This window comes from Procambarus clarkii, chromosome 32 (genome assembly GCF_040958095.1).
Source record: "Procambarus clarkii isolate CNS0578487 chromosome 32, FALCON_Pclarkii_2.0, whole genome shotgun sequence".
Lineage (NCBI taxonomy): Eukaryota > Metazoa > Arthropoda > Malacostraca > Decapoda > Cambaridae > Procambarus > Procambarus clarkii.
In genome coordinates, this window is record NC_091181.1 from 40,925,272 (window position 1) to 40,942,608 (window position 17,337).

At 47.7% G+C, this 17,337-nt stretch overlaps 1 protein-coding gene across 1 annotated transcript in view; it reads right to left on the bottom strand.

The window, feature by feature from the left end:
• The window catches only part of LOC138370539 (calcitonin gene-related peptide type 1 receptor-like), a 210,753-nt gene that overhangs the window by 91,033 nt on the left and 102,383 nt on the right, over positions 1-17,337 (bottom strand). Inside the window, exon 7 of the mRNA XM_069334924.1 lies at positions 3,975-4,060. Within this exon, the coding sequence (XP_069191025.1) occupies positions 3,975-4,060 (86 nt within the window). The remainder of the gene's footprint in view (positions 1-3,974; positions 4,061-17,337) is intronic.

The window sequence follows — 17,337 nt, forward strand, 5'->3', positions numbered from 1 at the left end:
CACTGCAACACTTGCAATATGACGAAACACTTAAGATAGTGTATATAACAATTAAGATAGTGCATATAATACTTAGGATAGTGTATTTAACACAGCTTATGACAACAAACTGGGTATGACAGGCTGGGAATTAAATGCTGAGTATGACAGACTGGGTATGACAGGCTGGGTATGACAGGCTGGGTATGACAAACTGGGTATGACAGGCTGGGTATGACAGGCTGGGTATGACAAACTGGGTATGACAGGCTGGGTATAAAATGCTGAGTATGACAGGCTGGGTATGACAGGCTGGGTATTAAATGCTGAGTATGACAGGCTGGGTATTAAATGCTGAGTATGACAGACTGGGTATGACAGGCTGGGTATGACAGGCTGGGTATGACAAACTGGGTATGAAATACTGAGTATGACAGGCTGGGTATGAGAAAAACTATGCATATGGACATGAGTGTGTGTGAGTGACTGTATGGGCGATAGAGTGTCTGCGAATGAGTTAATAGGTGATAGAATGATTTTATGGGTGATAGTGTGTTCCAGTGAGTGTATGGGAGATAGTGTGTCCCAGTGAGTGTATGGGAGATAGTGTGTCCCAGTGAGTGTATGGGAGATAGTGTGTCCCAGTGAGTGTATGGGAGATAGTATGTTCCAGTGAGTGTATGGGTGATAGTGTGTCCCAGTGAGTGTATGGGAGATAGTGTGTCCCAGTGAGTGTATGGGAGATAGTGTGTCCCAGTGAGTGTATGGGTGATAGTGTGTCCCAGTGAGTGTATGGGTGATAGTGTGTCCCAGTGAGTGTATGGGAGATAGTGTGTCCCAGTGAATGTATGGGAGATAGTGTGTCCCAGTGAGTGTATGGGTGATAGTGTGTCCCAGTGAGTGTATGGGAGATAGTGTGTCCCAGTGAGTGTATGGGAGATAGTGTGTCCCAGTGAGTGTATGGGTGATAGTGTGTCCCAGTGAGTGTATCGGTGATAGTGTGTCCCAGTGAGTGGACGGGTGATAGTGTGAACCCAGCAAAACTCCATTTTCTTAAATCTACTGGAGATAAGAAACAGCCAATGTTGAATTTCGACTACCACCGGATGAACTGGGACGGGGGGAAAGGAAAGGTGCCTAACCACTTGGACAGTCGTGGATTGAACGCCGACCAACATGACGTGAGGCTGTGGCTCTACCGTCCAGCCCAAGTGGCGAGATAAGATCTTTGTATGTGAGAGACAATTTTTGTTTGAGGAGCAAAGCGTCATCTCTCTGATTGCCTCAATATCTGCATCTCATATATTGTCTCCATTGACACGTGGTCAAATGACTGCTGGCTCTTAATTACTTTAAGTAGTTGAATAACTCTGTCATATTAGCGTCCATAAGGCAAAGTCTTCCCGGCAGTACGCGTCTTACTCTGTTTAATTTCTTTGATGCTCTACCTTCCTTCAAATGCCTGTCCCTACCTGTCCTCATCACAATCGACTTGAGAATGGTCCAGGACGGACCGAAACGTCGTCGTCCCTTCAATTTCTAGTGTGTGGTCTGGTCAACATACTTCAGCCACGTTATTGTGACTCATCGCCTGCAAAGTCTTCCCGGCTTACCGACTTCTTTGGATAATTACGTCCCGTCAAATCCACTATATCGCCAGCGAAAAACGAAGACTGAAAGCTGACTGAGTTGACGCAAAACAAACCCAAATATTCTACAAGTAAATCAATATAATTTATATATTTAACCGTTATTTCACTTGATGGAGGAGCAGCCGACTCTCAGGTGAGCCCAAGTGACTTGGCCAACAGCAGTCAAAGCTGTTTAGCAACACTGGACCTGAAGTGCCTGTTTGTTCATCCCACATGTAGGATGAGTTACAGCAATTGCACTGGTATTGATTTGGGGAGAGTGAAGGGAACATGATGGGGTGAGAGTGAGGGAACATGATGGGGTGAGAGTGAGGGAACATGATGGGGTGAGAGTGAGGGAACATGATGGCGTGAGAGTGAGGGAACATGATGGGGTGAGAGTGAGGGAACATGATGGCGTGAGAGTGAGGGAACATGATGGGGTGAGAGTCAATTAACATTATGGGGTGAGAGTGAGGGAACATGATGGGGTGAGAGTGAGGGAACATGATGGCGTGAGAGTCAATTAACATTATGGGGTGAGAGTGAGGGAACATGATGGGGGTGAGAGTGAGGGAACATGATGGGGGTGAGAGTGAGGGAACATGATGGGGTGAGAGTGAGGGAACATGATGGGGTGAGAGTGAGGGAACATGATGGGGGTGAGAGTGAGGGAACATGATGGGGTGAGAGTGAGGGAACATGATGGGGTGAGAGTGAGGGAACATGATGGGGGTGAGAGTGAGGGAACATGATGGGGTGAGAGTGAGGGAACATGATGGGGGTGAGAGTGAGGGAACATGATGGGGTGAGAGTGAGGGAACATGATGGGGTGAGAGTGAGGGAACATGATGGGGGTGAGAGTGAGGGAACATGATGGGGTGAGAGTGAGGGAACATGATGGGGGTGAGAGTGAGGGAACATGATGGGGTGAGAGTGAGGGAACATGATGGGGTGAGAGTGAGGGAACATGATGGGGGGAGAGTGAGGGAACATGATAGGGTGAGAGTGAAGGAACATGATGGGGTGAGAGTGAGGGAACATGATGGGGTGAGAGTGAAGGGAACATGATGGGGTGAGAGTGAGGGAACATGATAGGGTGAGAGTGAAGGAACATGATGAAGTGAGAGTGAAGGAACATGATGGGGTGAGAGTGAAGGAACATGATGAAGTGAGAGTGAAGGAACATGATGGGGTGAGAGTGAAGGAACATGATGAAGTGAGAGTGAAGGAACATGATGAAGTGAGAGTGAAGGAACATGATGGGGTGAGAGTGAAGGAACATGATGGGGTGAGAGTGAGGGAACATGATGGGGTGAGAGTGAGGGAACATGATGGGATGAGAGTGAGGGAACACGATGAAGTGAGAGTGAAGGAACATGATGAAGTGAGAGTGAAGGAACATGATGAAGTGAGAGTGAAGGAACATGATGAAGTGAGAGTGAAGGAACATGATGAAGTGAGAGTGAAGGAACATGATGAAGTGAGAGTGAAGGAACATGATGGGGTGAGAGTGAAGGAACATGATGAAGTGAGAGTGAAGGAACATGATGGGGTGAGAGTGAAGGAACAAGATGGGGTGAGAGTGAAGTACCATCTGGTGAGAGTAAGAGAACATGTTGTAGTGAAAGTGAGGCAACATTTGGAATGTGATTGACGAAACATGTTTAAGAAGTTATGAGACAAACATGGTGAGGAGTTTAGTGTGGAGGACTGAGAGAACTCTGTTACTTAGAATGGAGACGACGAGTCACAATGGTGTCAATTGTATGTCCTCTTAAAAAGAACGTCGCTTTTGGCCGTTTTCCCGTATGGCCGAATAATGGACGTAATTTGAAAATGAAAAAAAAATGAAAATTAATTTGGGATTTTTTTTCAAGGACAGTAAGTTAAGGGTCCTCTGATAGGGTAGGTGGGCAGGAAATTCTCATAAAGTTTCAAAACGTTATGAAAAACGTTAATGGAAAGTTTCCTCTTCTAAGCTGGCCGACTTAGCCGGACTACTCAAACAGAAAACGGAACAGTACGTCACTTTTGTGAGTCGATTTAATCTCAAATTACGTCCACATTTGGCCATAGCGCGCATACGAGCCAGAAGTGACGTTATTTTTAAGAGGACGGGTTGATGGTGTGGCTGAAGATATGATGACCAAACAACACGCCAGAAGATGAGGAGACGACGACGTTTCGGTCAGTCCTGAACCATTGCTATGAGAGAGAGAGAGAGAGAGAGAGAGAGAGAGAGAGAGAGAGAGAGAGAGAGAGAGAGAGAGAGAGAGAGAGAGAGAGAGAGAGAGAGAGAGAGAGAGAGAGAGAGAGAGAGAGAGGTGGCAGGAGTTAAGAGGAGTGTAATAGAGCACTCACCTGTATTGACTTGGTTCGTTAGCGCTGGTGGCCCTGACCTTGCTCACCAGGATTCGTATAATATTCACCACGAAGATGACGTTGATCTGTCCGCCGCCGCCGCCGCCAGAGACAATAACACGTTAGACACTCATATTGTGCATAGTATAAGTATATATAATGGAAATATACCTGCAAATATAATTATTTCTAAATATTTCCATGCATTCCAAAAATCTCCCCGCACTCTTATCTACACCTTCACCCCCACTCTCCCCCCCCCACCCTGGCCCAGCAGCTACACCCAACACCCCCTCCACTACACCCCACACCCCCTCCACTACACCCCACACCCCCTCCACTACACCCCACATCCCCCTCCACTACACCCCACACCCCCCTCCACTACACCCCACACCCCCCTCCACTACACCCCACACCCCCTCCACTACACCCCACATCCCCCTCCACTACACCCCACACCCCCCTCCACTACACCCCACACCCCCCTCCACTACACCCCACACCCCCCTCCACTACACCCCACACCCCCTCCACTACACCCCACACCCCTCCACTACACCCCACACCCCCTCCGCTACACCCCACACCCCCTCCACTACACCCCACACCCCCTCCACTACACCCCACACCCCTCCACTACACCCCACACCCCCTCCGCTACACCCCACACCCTATCCGCCTCACCCAACACCTCCTCCACTACTCCCCACACCCCCTCCGCTACACCCCTAACCCCCTCCGCTTCACTCCACACACCTCCACTACACCCCAAACCCCTCCGATTTACCCCCCCCCCTTCTCCGCCTCACCCCACACCCCCCCCCCTCCGCTACACCCCTACACTGTGTTACTCAACACCACCCCAGCCTGGCCTAAGGCTGGGAGGGACATGTTGATGTGTTGAGGAGAGAGGTGCTGGTGCTGGCCATATGGGCACCCTCTACACGCACTCACTGCCTCCCATTATATATGATATAGACCAATGCGTTAAAAATGCAATGTATATGAAAAAATCAGTAGGAGTTGTGATGAGGATTCGAACCTATGTGGCTTCCATTGAATCCTCAGGATACCCTCGTGTGTTCAGTTGAACTCCAGGTTGCAATCTTTTGACCATATAGAGGCCTGATTGTCAAGGGCGTGTGCGTGGGACTAAACATTCGTCATAGGTTCGAACCCTTATAACGACTCCTACGGACTTTCTCATTGATACATCACATTAGTGTGACTACTCTCTGTGTATGCAAATGATACGTAAAAATTAATGTACAGTAATAGTCACTATGTACAGTAATAGTGACGTCTCGATAGGTAAGGTTGCTTGTGTGTGGACGATTATGGTTAGGCAAAACAGCTGCATTTTACACGGAGTGACCAATGGAGGGCTGGAGCGTGCATACAGGAACTACACGAGTACTGTACATATAAAACCTGCACTTGGCATATTTTACTGTGCATAGAACACAGTGAGAGTTTACTATAGTTCTGAACGTATATCCAGAACTAAAGTAAACTTGGTAGTCAGTAAACAGAGGTGGTTGCCCTAATAACCCGGAGGAGGCTGATAGGCACTAACCCCGACACGAAACAACCCGGAGCAACGTAATGAGTGGTATGCATCCCAGGCTTAAGGTTCATTACAATTTGCTTGTTTAACTGGGGGAAAAATTGTCTCTGTTGAATAATAAACTTACTTTTGTGTCAAGCGAGGAAAAAGTCTGGTGTAATTAAGGTTTTACGAGACCAATGGGCTTTTAGTTCTCCAACTGGACTTACTGATGACCGGAGGGATTTGGTCATTACCGTGGTTAAGGGAAGAGTTTGGGATAGGAGAGTGTACCTTTGAGTATATGGCGTCCACTTATGATAACTGTTTCTTTTATATCGATTGAGACGGCTTATTTATTAAACATCCACCTATGTAATAAATAATATATATTATATATTATATATTATATATTATATATATATATATATATTTTATTAAATATGACCGAAAAAGTAAGATTAATAATTCTAACACGAATTTTCTCAATCTTTCGTACATTATGCTTCACTATTGGAGGTAAATCAAAAATCACTTCTCCAAAATTCATTTTTATTTCTAGTCTGACGCGACACGGGCGCGTTTCGTAAAACTTATTACATTTTCAAAGACTTCACAAATACACAACTGATTAGAACTTGCGTTTCCCTGGTTTTATATCTACATTTGAGTGAGGTGGGAAGGGTGATGTGGCATTACATTTGAGTAAGGTGGGAAGGATGATGTGGCATTAGAGGATATTAATAGGGTATTAAAAGTATCAACACAAGACAGAACACGAAACAATGGATATTGAATAGAAGTGTTTGTAGAAAGCCTATTGGTCCATATTTCTTGATGCTTCTATATTGGAGCGGAGTCTTGAGGTGGGTAGAATATAGTTGTGCAATAATTGGCTGTTGATTGCTGGTGTTGACTTCTTGATGTGTAGTGCCTCGCAAACGTCGAGCCGCCTGCTATCGCTGTATCTATCGATGATTTCTGTGTTGTTTACTAGGATTTCTCTGGCGATGGTTTGGTTATGGGAAGAGATTATATGTTCCTTAATGGAGCCCTGTTGTTTATGCATCGTTAAACGCCTAGAAAGAGATGTTGTTGTCTTGCCTATATACTGGGTTTTTTGGAGCTTACAGTCCCCAAGTGGGCATTTGAAGGCATAGACGACGTTAGTCTCTTTTAAAGCGTTCTGTTTCGTGTCTGGAGAGTTTCTCATGAGTAGGCTGGCCGTTTTTCTGGTTTTATAGTAAATCGTCAGTTGTATCCTCTGATTTTTGTCTGTAGGGATAACGTTTCTATTAACAATATCTTTCAGGACCCTTTCCTCTGTTTTATGAGCTGTGGAAAAGAAGTTCCTGTAAAATAGTCTAATAGGGGGTATAGGTGTTGTGTTAGTTGTCTCTTCGGAGGTTGCATGGCTTTTCACTTTCCTTCTTATGATGTCTTCGATGAAACCATTGGAGAAGCCGTTATTGACTAGAACCTGCCTTACCCTACAGAGTTCTTCGTCGACTTGCTTCCATTCTGAGCTGTGGCTGAGAGCACGGTCGACGTATGCGTTAACAACACTCCTCTTGTACCTGTCAGGGCAGTCGCTGTTGGCATTTAGGCACATTCCTATGTTTGTTTCCTTTGTGTAGACTGCAGTGTGGAAACCTCCGCCCTTTTCCATGACTGTTACATCTAGAAAAGGCAGCTTCCCATCCTTTTCCGTCTCGTAAGTGAAACGCAGCACGGAACTCTGCTCAAATGCCTCCTTCAGCTCCTGCAGATGTCTAACATCAGGTACCTGTGTAAAAATGTCGTCAACATACCTGCAGTATATGGCCGGTTTCAAGTTCATGTCGACTAACCCCGACACGAATATATATATAGGTTATATATATACCTAAGGTATATATATATATATATACCTATATATATATATATATACCTAACCTATATATATATATATATAGGTTAGGTACCCGAAAAAGTTAGGTTAGGTTAGGTTAGGTAGGTTAGGTTGTCTAAAAACATTAATTCATAAAAACTTGGCTTATTAGGCAAATCGGGCCTTGCATAATAGGCTGACAAGTGAGTTCTGACTACTAGGTACGACATATATATATATATATATATATATGTCGTACCTAGTAGCCAGAACGCACTTCTCGGCCTACTATGCAAGGCCCGATTTGCCTAATAAGCCAAGTTTTCATGAATTAATTGTTTTTCGACTACCTAACCTACCTAACCTAACCTAACCTAACTTTTTCGGCTACCTAACCTAACCTAACCTATAGAGATAGGTTAGGTTAGGTTAGGTTAGGTAGGGTTGGTTAGGTTCGGTCATATATCTACGTTAATTTTAACTCCAATAAAAAAAATTGACCTCATACATAATGAAATGGGTAGCTTTATCATTTCATAAGAAAAAAAATTGAGAAAATATATTAGTTCAGGAAAACTTGGCTTATTAGGCAAATCGGGCCTTGCATATTAGGCTGAGAAGTGCGTTCTGGCTACTAGGTACGACATATATATATATATGTCGTACCTAGTAGCCAGAACGCACTGATCAGCTTACTATGCAAGGCCCGATTTGCCTAATAAGCCAAGTTTTCATGAATTAATTGTTTTTCGACTACCTAACCTACCTAACCTAACCTAACCAAACTTTTTCTGCTACCTAACCTAACCTAACCTATAAAGATAGGTTAGGTTAGGTTAGGTAGGGTTGGTTAGGTTCGGTCATATATCTACGTTAATTTTAGCTCCAATAAAAAAAAATTGACCTCAAACATAATGAAATGGGTAGCTTTATAATTTCATAAGAAAAAAATTTGAGAAAATATATTAATTCAGGAAAACTTGGCTTACAAGGCAAATCGGGCTTTGCAAAGTAGGCTGATCAGTGCGTTCTGGCTACTAGGTACGACATATATATATATATATATATATATATATATATATATATATATATATATATATATATATATATATGTTTGGCAATGTTTGCCCTTCTGTTTGGCAATGTATGCCTCACCGTCCCTCCAAGGAGGGACAAATCACTTGCTTCCTCGGTCCTGAGGGCGATAAATGAATACCCAAGGGGGGACAACCTAGTTCGCCTGCCTCTCCAAGCAAAACACATCCACCGCAGAAATGGTAACAACAACATACCGGAAACGTACAAAACCAGAGTACAAATCACCAAGAAAATTGAAGAGGGAAATACCGCAAGTGCTATTAGAGTCCTCACCAGTGACGAGAAAATTGCTCCTCGAAACTCAGTCAAAGCACAGGCCCTGCAAAGCAAGCACCCACCCAGAGCCCCTCAAGGCGACAACATCGTTCCCGCCATCAGCCGACACCATTTCAGACCCATTAATCGTTGGCGAATCTGAGGTCTACAAAGCAGCCCTTTCTTTTCCACCTGGGGCAGCAGGCGGCTTTACAGGGTTAAAACCTCAACACAAAAAGCAAATGTTAAATCCTGCGGTTGGTGACGCTGCACAAGATCTTCTTATGGAACTCACAAGGTTCGTCAACATGTGCCTGGCTGGTGAGATACGTGAGGTCATCAGGCCTCTCTTTTTTGGTGCCTCACTCTGTGCTCTCAAAAAGAAAAACGAAGGAATCAGGCCAATCGCTGTTGGAAACACTCTCCGAGGCCTGATTGCCAAGGCTGCTACGAGGGTTGTCAGCCAGCAAGCGGCTGAATTGCTGAAACCAATCCAGCTAGGATTTGGAATCCCCCAAGGCTGTGAAGCGGCTGCCCATGCAGCACGAGCATACATCACCAACATTTCTGATAAAAAAAGCCCTGCTCAAACTGGACTTTAAGAATGCCTTCAACATGGTCAGAAGAGATGCAGTACTTTGTGCCGTACATCGCCATTTCCGGCCCCTCTACCCGTTCATACTATCGTGCTACAGTGGTGAGTCAAAACTGCTCTTTGGTGAACATGAAATCAGATCATGTGAAGGTGTTCAGCAAGGTGATCCTCTTGCTCCCCTTCTTGTCTGCTTAGTCTTAATAGAAATCACCGAAAGCTCTTCCAGTGAGTTCAACATCTGGTTTTTGGATGGTGGCCCTATATCTGGCACCGTAAACCATCTCTTGGCAGATATCAGGAAAATAAGTGAGCAAGAAAGAAGCCTGGGTCTTGTCCTGAACCCCCCCCCCCTCCCCATCCGGCCTGTTGGCGTCGTGAGGGGGCTTGGTGGACGGCTGCCGGAGTGTGATGCTCTGTTGGGCAGTCCTCTGTCCTTTTCTGGCCTTGCACTCCTGCTGCTGTCTTCTCCAATTGTGCCGGATCGCTTTTCCTTTTCCTTATGTTTCGTTTTTCTCCCCCCTCTTCTCCTATCTGCTTGTCGTTTCCTGCCGACCTTTTGCTTGTTTTGGATTATTTCTTTGGACTTCTACTATTTTGACGCCCGGGTGCTTGAGGAGGCATACTCTTGCACCCGTAGAACTGTAGTACCCAACGTCTCGAGCGAGGGGAACCTTTTATTGTCAATCCCCCTTTCGTCGCTGAACCCGATCTCGACGGACTGACGGTTCTTAAGGTGGCGTTTGTGGGGCGTATACTCACGACGCACCCCTAGGGTGCCCCGGCATGATCGGCGATAGCTTCCTGTTGGGTGTCCTGCCTCTAATTGTGGCTCCATGGTGGGTATGGGGGCACATTCGTGGATGAATTTGTCACTTTTCTTCTCTATGTCGTTGAATGTTTCCGTTGTACCCTCTCAGGCTCGTGGGGTGGGCGACCAAGCCCCTGAGTCGGCCTGTATTGGAAGACCAGGCTCTGTAGCTCCCGCTGCGTTGGGCCCCGACCTTGCTCCTCCTTTGACCGTCCTGACTTCTTCCCCCAGCTCCCCTCCCTCCTCTGTGGTTGGGTCGAGCCTCCAGCCGCCGGTGGTGACCACTTCGTCCCCTGGTGTGGCTAAGTCTTTCGTTGTGACTACTGCGCCTTTTGACCCCTCTCTCTCTAGGGGTTCTCAACGCCGTTCGCGCCCCAACCGCACTCGCTCGATTCCTTCCCGTGCTGATGCGTATCAGGCCTTGTTTGGTCCTGCTTCATGGGCCAAATACTTTGATCTCCTCCCTCTTGATTCTGCGCCTCCTGACGATTTCTCCCTCCATTGGCATCTTGTAGATTCCGTGGATGCGTCTGTTACTTTCAACCCCACTCGTCTCGGTACACGTGTCGTTGCTGCTACTTCTCAGGATGCGGCTTCCCGCTTGGCTGCCTTATCTTGCCTTGGCGCGATCCCTGTTCGGGTCTCCAAGAACGTTCAGATGAATGCCAGTGTTAGCACTATTCTCCTCCCACCCCATGTTGCAACCGGTGTTCGGAATCTGCAGGATTGCCACGATGATATTCGGCATATCCTTGATGCCCAAGGCCATTCTGTCCTCCAGGTTGACTCGTTTACTCGTCCCCCTCGTGGTCGTCGCCGTCAACCCCTTCGCGTTATGAAGATCACCTTTGATGGTAGGACCCTTCCATCCTCTGTCATTCTTGCTGGTGCTAGGTGCTCTGTCCTGGAGTATATTCCTTCTCCTCGACTTTGTAACAAGTGCTGGAGGTTTGGGCATGGTGCCCTCCGCTGCTCTGGGACTGTCTCTCTCTGTCCTTTGTGTGGGAGTGAAGGTCACTCTAAGTCGGAGTGCACTTCTCCCCAGGCTCGTTGCCTCAACTGCGGTGAGGCCCATCCTACCTTCTCCCGTGCGTGTGTCCATTACAAGCTTGAGGCAGCCATCCTCAACTTGAAGCACTGGGAGCATTTATCTTTTCCTGAGGCGAGACGCCAGGTTCGCCGGCTCCCGCCTTTTGCTAATATCTCTTATGCTCGCGTGTTGCGCTCTTCCTCTCCTCGTCCTTCCCGCCTTCCTCAGACTCACAACCGTTTCCGGGCCTTGGACCCTGATGCGCCCACTGCCCCCTCCTTTGTTCCTTTAGGTTCTCTCCCGAAGGATCCTCCTCCTGGTCCTCTGTCTGGGGTTCCCCTTAATTCTACCCGGTCTGTCATGTCTCCTGTGTCTTCTTCCTCGTCCCCCTCCGATCCTCCTTCCCATCCTCTTCCTCCATCTATCGGCTCTCCCCACCGCCTGTCGGTGCAGGCGGATGTCCATCGCTCTCCTAACGGCCGTCGTGTGTGCTCTCGTTCGGCTTCTCCTGTTGAGACACTGGAATCCGTTGCCTGGTGCGTAGTTGCTGGGACACCGGTCTCTTTAAGTCAGAAGCGAAAGCCTGGCTCCTCTCCTTCCTCTTCTCCGGCGGGTAAGAAGGCTTCGCTTTCTTCCTCAGCTCCTACTTCTGGCTCTGTTGCTCCTTCCCCTTCCGTTTCAGTGATTGCGCCCCCTGTTCCTGCAATGGGGGTTTCTTTGGCCCCTGCTTCCCTTTCGGTTGCTGCTCTTGCTGAGGTGCGCTCCCCTCTTTCTACTCCCCCTCTTCCTGCTGCTGTCCTTGACTGCTCCTCTCCGTTGTCTCCTCCTCTTCCTCCTCCTCCTCCTCCGGACCCCGCCCGCCCACCTCTGATCTGTTCTCCCGTTTCCTTCCCTCCGTCTTTGCTCAGTTTACCCATGCCCCCTAACCCTGACTTTGCTGACCCTGATCCCGACCCTGATATTCTTTAACGTGCTCTGTTGCTCTTTCGCCTTTGTTTCTTCCTTGTTCTCTGTTTTTGTCCTTTCTCTTCTCGTCGTTGTCCATTCTTCAATGGAACGTTCGAGGTTATTACGCCAATTTCCTCGAACTCCAACTTCTGATTTCGTGGTTTTCGCCCCTTTGTGTCTGTCTCCAGGAGCCAATGCTTGGTGCTCGTCCTGGTCGTTTTCATGGCTATTCCTTTCTCTCCCCTCCCCCCCAGCCATTGCTGGGGCTTCTAATTCTTCTGCTCTCTTGATTCGTGTTGATGTTCCCTTTGTTCCTTTGCTTTTTTCTTCGCCTCTCCATTGTTCTGCTGCTCGTATCTTTGTGGGGAAATGGTACACAGTTTGTTTCATTTATCTCCCCCCGAGTGTCCCGCTCTCTCTTCCTGATTTGAAACACCTCCTTGACTCCTTGCCGGAGCCTGTGCTCCTGCTGGGTGACTTCAATTGTCGTCATTCTCTTTGGGGTGACGTTCTGACGAATACCCGGGGTCGCCTCCTTGAGCCGTTTCTCCTCTCTTCTTCCCTGTCTCTACTGAATTCTGGTGAGCCCACTCATTTGGACTCTCGGCCTCGCACCCTTTCTTGTCTTGATCTTTCTCTCTGCTCTTCTTCTCTTTACTTAGATTTCACGTGGCAGGTTCTTGATGACCTCCATGGAAGTGATCATTTCCCCATCCTTGTTTCCTTTTTCTCTTTTCGCCCTTCCCTCTCTTTCCCTAGGTGGCAGTTTGCTAAGGCAGACTGGACCCTATTTACCCTCAGTGCTGCTCTCTCTGACCTCTCCCTTCTGCCTCTCTCTCGCGCTCTCCTCCTTTTTCATGACATTGTCTTCAACGCTGCCCTCCGCTCTATTCCTCGCTCTTCCTCTCGGGGTCAACGGAAGTGCGTTCCCTGGTGGAATGCGGACTGTGCTCGGGCTGTCCGCTGTAAGCGTGCAGCCTGGAAGAGGCACCGCCGTAGGCAGACGACCGATTCTTTTCTTTTCTTTCGGAAAGCGAGTACGGTGGCCCGTAGGGCCATCCGTACAGCTAAACATGAATGTTGGGCATCTTATGTCTCAACAATTACGTCCGAAACCCCTCTGGCCCAGATCTGGAAGCGTATCCGCAAGATAGCGGGTAAGTTCGTTCCCGATGTTTCACCGGTCCTTCACCTCCATGATACTCTTGTGGCGGACCCGTTGCAGGTCGCTTCCGAACTAGGTTCCGACTTTTCTTCTGTTAGCTCTGGTCTTCATCTTCCCCAATCTTTCCTTCTTCGTAAACCTGTCCTTGAGTCTCGTCCTTTAGATTTCTGCACTCATCTTTAGCTTCCCTATAATGATCCCTTCTCTCTCTCTGAACTTCGTTCTGCCCTGGCCCTCTGCGGTTCTATGGCGGCGGGCTCCGATGGTATTCATTATGAGATGCTTCACCATCTCCCTCCGAGCACGTCTCAGTATTTACTGAGTCTGTATAATCGGATCTGGGAGTCGTCGTCAGTCCCTGAGGACTGGCTCGATGCCGTTGTCCTCCCTGTTCGCAAACCGGGGTCTCTGGGTACTTCCCCTAAGGACTTTCGCCCTATTGCTCTCACAAGTTGTGTCTGCAAACTCTTTGAACGTATGGTTAACGTTCGTCTGATGTGGTTCCTGGAACACCATCACCTCCTCTCCCCTTCTCAATTTGGTTTCCGCAAGTGCCGCAGCACGACAGATGTCCTGGTGAACTTGGAGGTCTATATTCGTACTGCTTTTGCTGCGAAGACCTCCATTGTTGCCGTCCTTTTTGACCTGGAAAAGGCTTACGACACCACTTGGCGTTATCATATCCTATCTCAACTTCATTCTTTTGGCCTTCGTGGTCATCTCCCTCTCTTTCTCCGCAGCTTCCTCTCTCGTCGTTCCTTTCGGGGGCGCCTTGGTACCGCTCTCTCTCCCTCTTTTCAGCAATACGAAGGTGTGCCCCAGGGTAGTGTTCTGAGCACTACTCTTTTTCTGGTTGCCCTCAATGGTCTTCTTTCCTCTCTTCCTTCTGGTGTCTTCTCCGCTCTCTATGTCGATGATCTTATCCTTTGTTGTCAGGGTGATGATTCGCCTCTCCTTCAACGCCGGCTTCAACTTGCAATTGATGCCGTGTCGTCTTGGGCCACTGATCATGGCTTCAAGTTCTCTACTTCTAAGACTTGTGCCATGACATTTACGCGGAAACGGGCTGTTCTTCGTCCCTCTTTGTCACTTTATGGTCATCCCCTTGAATACAAAGATTCTGCGAAGCTTTTGGGGTTATTCCTTGACACTCGTTTGTCTTGGTCTCCCCATATCTCTTACCTCCGTGTTGAGTGCTCTAAGGCCCTTACCCTCCTTCGGGTCTTGTCCCATACTTCTTGGGGGGCAGATAGGCGCACTCTCCTTGCTTTACATTCCTCTCTCGTCCTGTCTAAGCTCGATTATGGTTGCCCTGCTTACTCGTCTGCTTCTCCTTCTACTCTTCGCCGTCTTGATGCTTTGCACCATACTGGGTTGCGCCTCAGTTCTGGTGCCTTTCGTTCGACTCCCGTCCTTAGCTTGTATGTTGACACTGGCTTCCTGTCTCTCCAGGACCGCCGTGATCGATGCTGTCTTCGCTATCTTGCGCGGTCCTTGCAACATCCTTCCTCTCGCCTCTGTCGTGCTTTAACTTTTACCCCTCCTGCGGTTCCTGTTCCTCTTCACCACCTCCCTCTTTCTGTCCGGTTATCTCGCCTGCAGGATTCTCTTTCCGTTCGTATTTCTGATGTTTTCTCCTCGTGTTGTTCCTTCTTTGCCCCCGTGGAGGGTCCCTCTTCCGCGGTTTTGTACATCCTTGACCCGTATCACTAAAGCTTTTACCCCTCCTACGGTTCTAAAACGCCTTTTCCTCGAGCACTTTTCTTCTCACTCCCGCTCTGTTTCTGTCTTCACCGATGGGTCTAAGTCAGTGGACGGTGTTGGCTACTCTGTTGTTTTTCCTGATTGCACTTATATGTGTCGCTTGCCTCCGGAGACTAGCATCTTTACAGTGGAACTTTATGCTATTCTCTATGCTCTTCGTCTCCTGCTTTCTCGTTGTCAGTCTTCCTTTGTAGTTGTTGTTGACTCTCGTAGTGCCCTCATGGCTCTCGGGTCCTTTAATCCGGTTCATCCAGTGGTTGTCGAGATCCAGCATTGGCTGTTTCTCGTTCACAGTAAATTTAAGTCGGTTGAGTTTTGTTGGGTTCCCAGCCATATTGGTGTGTCTTTAAATGAGCGTGCGGATGCTGCCGCCAAGGAAGCTGTCCGCTCTTGTCCCATCTCTCGTAAGGGCATTCCGTATTCCGACTTTTACCCGGTTATCCATTCCTCAGTTCTTACCCGTTGGCAGGCTTCTTGGTTGTCTGTTACTGGTAACAAGCTACGTACTCTTAAATGTTGTGTTTCCTCGTGGCAGTCCTCCTTCCACTATAACCGGCGGTGGGAAACAGCTCTGGCGAGGTTGCGTATTGGCCATACTCGCTTAACCCTTGGTCACTTGATGGAGCACCGCCCTGCTCCTTATTGTCCTAGTTGCATTGTCCCTCGTACGGTCGTGCATGTCCTTCTTGAATGTCCTGACTTCCAGGACGAGCGTGTGTCTTGCTTTCCGACCGCCCCTCGCGGTTACCTGTCCCTCGATAGAATTCTTGGTGACTTGGATACTTTTGATATCGTTCACCTTATGCGTTTTTGTTCTCGAATTGGCATCCTTGGTGATATTTAGCGCCCTCTGATTGTTTTGCGTATTTGATGGTGCTACATAGCCTTCCCGGTTTGGTGCCTTGTTTTGATAATTACTTACTTGTCCTGAACCCTTCCAAGTGTGAAGTAGTCTCTTCCAACCCAGACATCGTAGCTAGAATAAGGTCTGCCTTGCCTGGAGCCCATGTCATTAGGGCCGAGAACAGCACCCTCCTTGGAGCCCCCCTCGGGTCTAATGCCATTGAGGAGATCCTTAACAAGAAAATCGCAGACCTTAGGAGGATGGAAGACACAATAGGTGACATCGATGCCCACGATGCTTTATATCTCCTCACCAAATGCCTATCCCTTCCGAGGCTAACCTACTTTCTAAGGTGTGCCCCATCTTACAACAGCCGAAAGCTTGAAGAGTATGACCTCTTACTGAAGACCATGCTGGAAAAAGTTGTTAACCTCTCCCTCAACGAATGCCAGTGGAAACAAGCCACTCTTCCTGTTAGGCTCGGTGGCTTGGGTGTCCGCACCGCTACCTAAATTGCTGTCTCAATCTTCCTGTCTTCCTCCTCAGCATCAGATGACCTGGTTAAGGAAATTCTATCTGACACCCTGAGTGATGTAGCGGGGATACAGGACCCCCACTACACGGAATGCGAACCGAAATGGGGTGCCATGGCAGACCTAGCACTCAGACCAGCTATGCCAAAAGCCAAGAAACAATCCAGTTGGGACAGTCCCTTTGTAGACAAAGAAGCCACAGCTTTGCTGGAGACAGCAACAACCCCCAGTGATCGTGCACGCCTCACAGCTGTGCAGGCTCCCCATGCAGGGGACTTCCTTTTGGCAGTCCCTATGTCTGCGACAGGCACATGTCTTGATCCGCAGGAGCTCCGTATTGCAGTCGCTCTCCGTCTTGCTGCCCCTATCCACATTGTTCATAGGTGTATTCGCGGCGAGGCAGATGCTGACGAATATGGATTGCATGGCCTGCACTGTGGAAAATCTGGTGGTTGGCACACTAGACATGACGAAGTCAATGACGTCATTAAAAGAAGCCTTGCCTCTGCTCAGTGTCCAGCGGAGAGAGAGCCCCGCAACCTACTGAACCGTGACTCTGTTAGCTTTGCCGGCCGACCAGATGGAATCACACTGCGACCGTGAAAGGGTGGCAGACAGTTGGCATGGGACTATACTTGTGTATCCACCCTGGCAACCACATACATCAACCTTGAACGATCAAGGTTGATGTATGATCAATCATCAACCATATATATATATATATATATATATATATATATATATATATATATATATATATATATATATATATATATATATATAAATATACTAATATATATATATATATATATATATATATATATATATATATATATATATATATATATACATATATATATATATTAGTATATTTAAATATATTAGTATATTTATATATATTAGT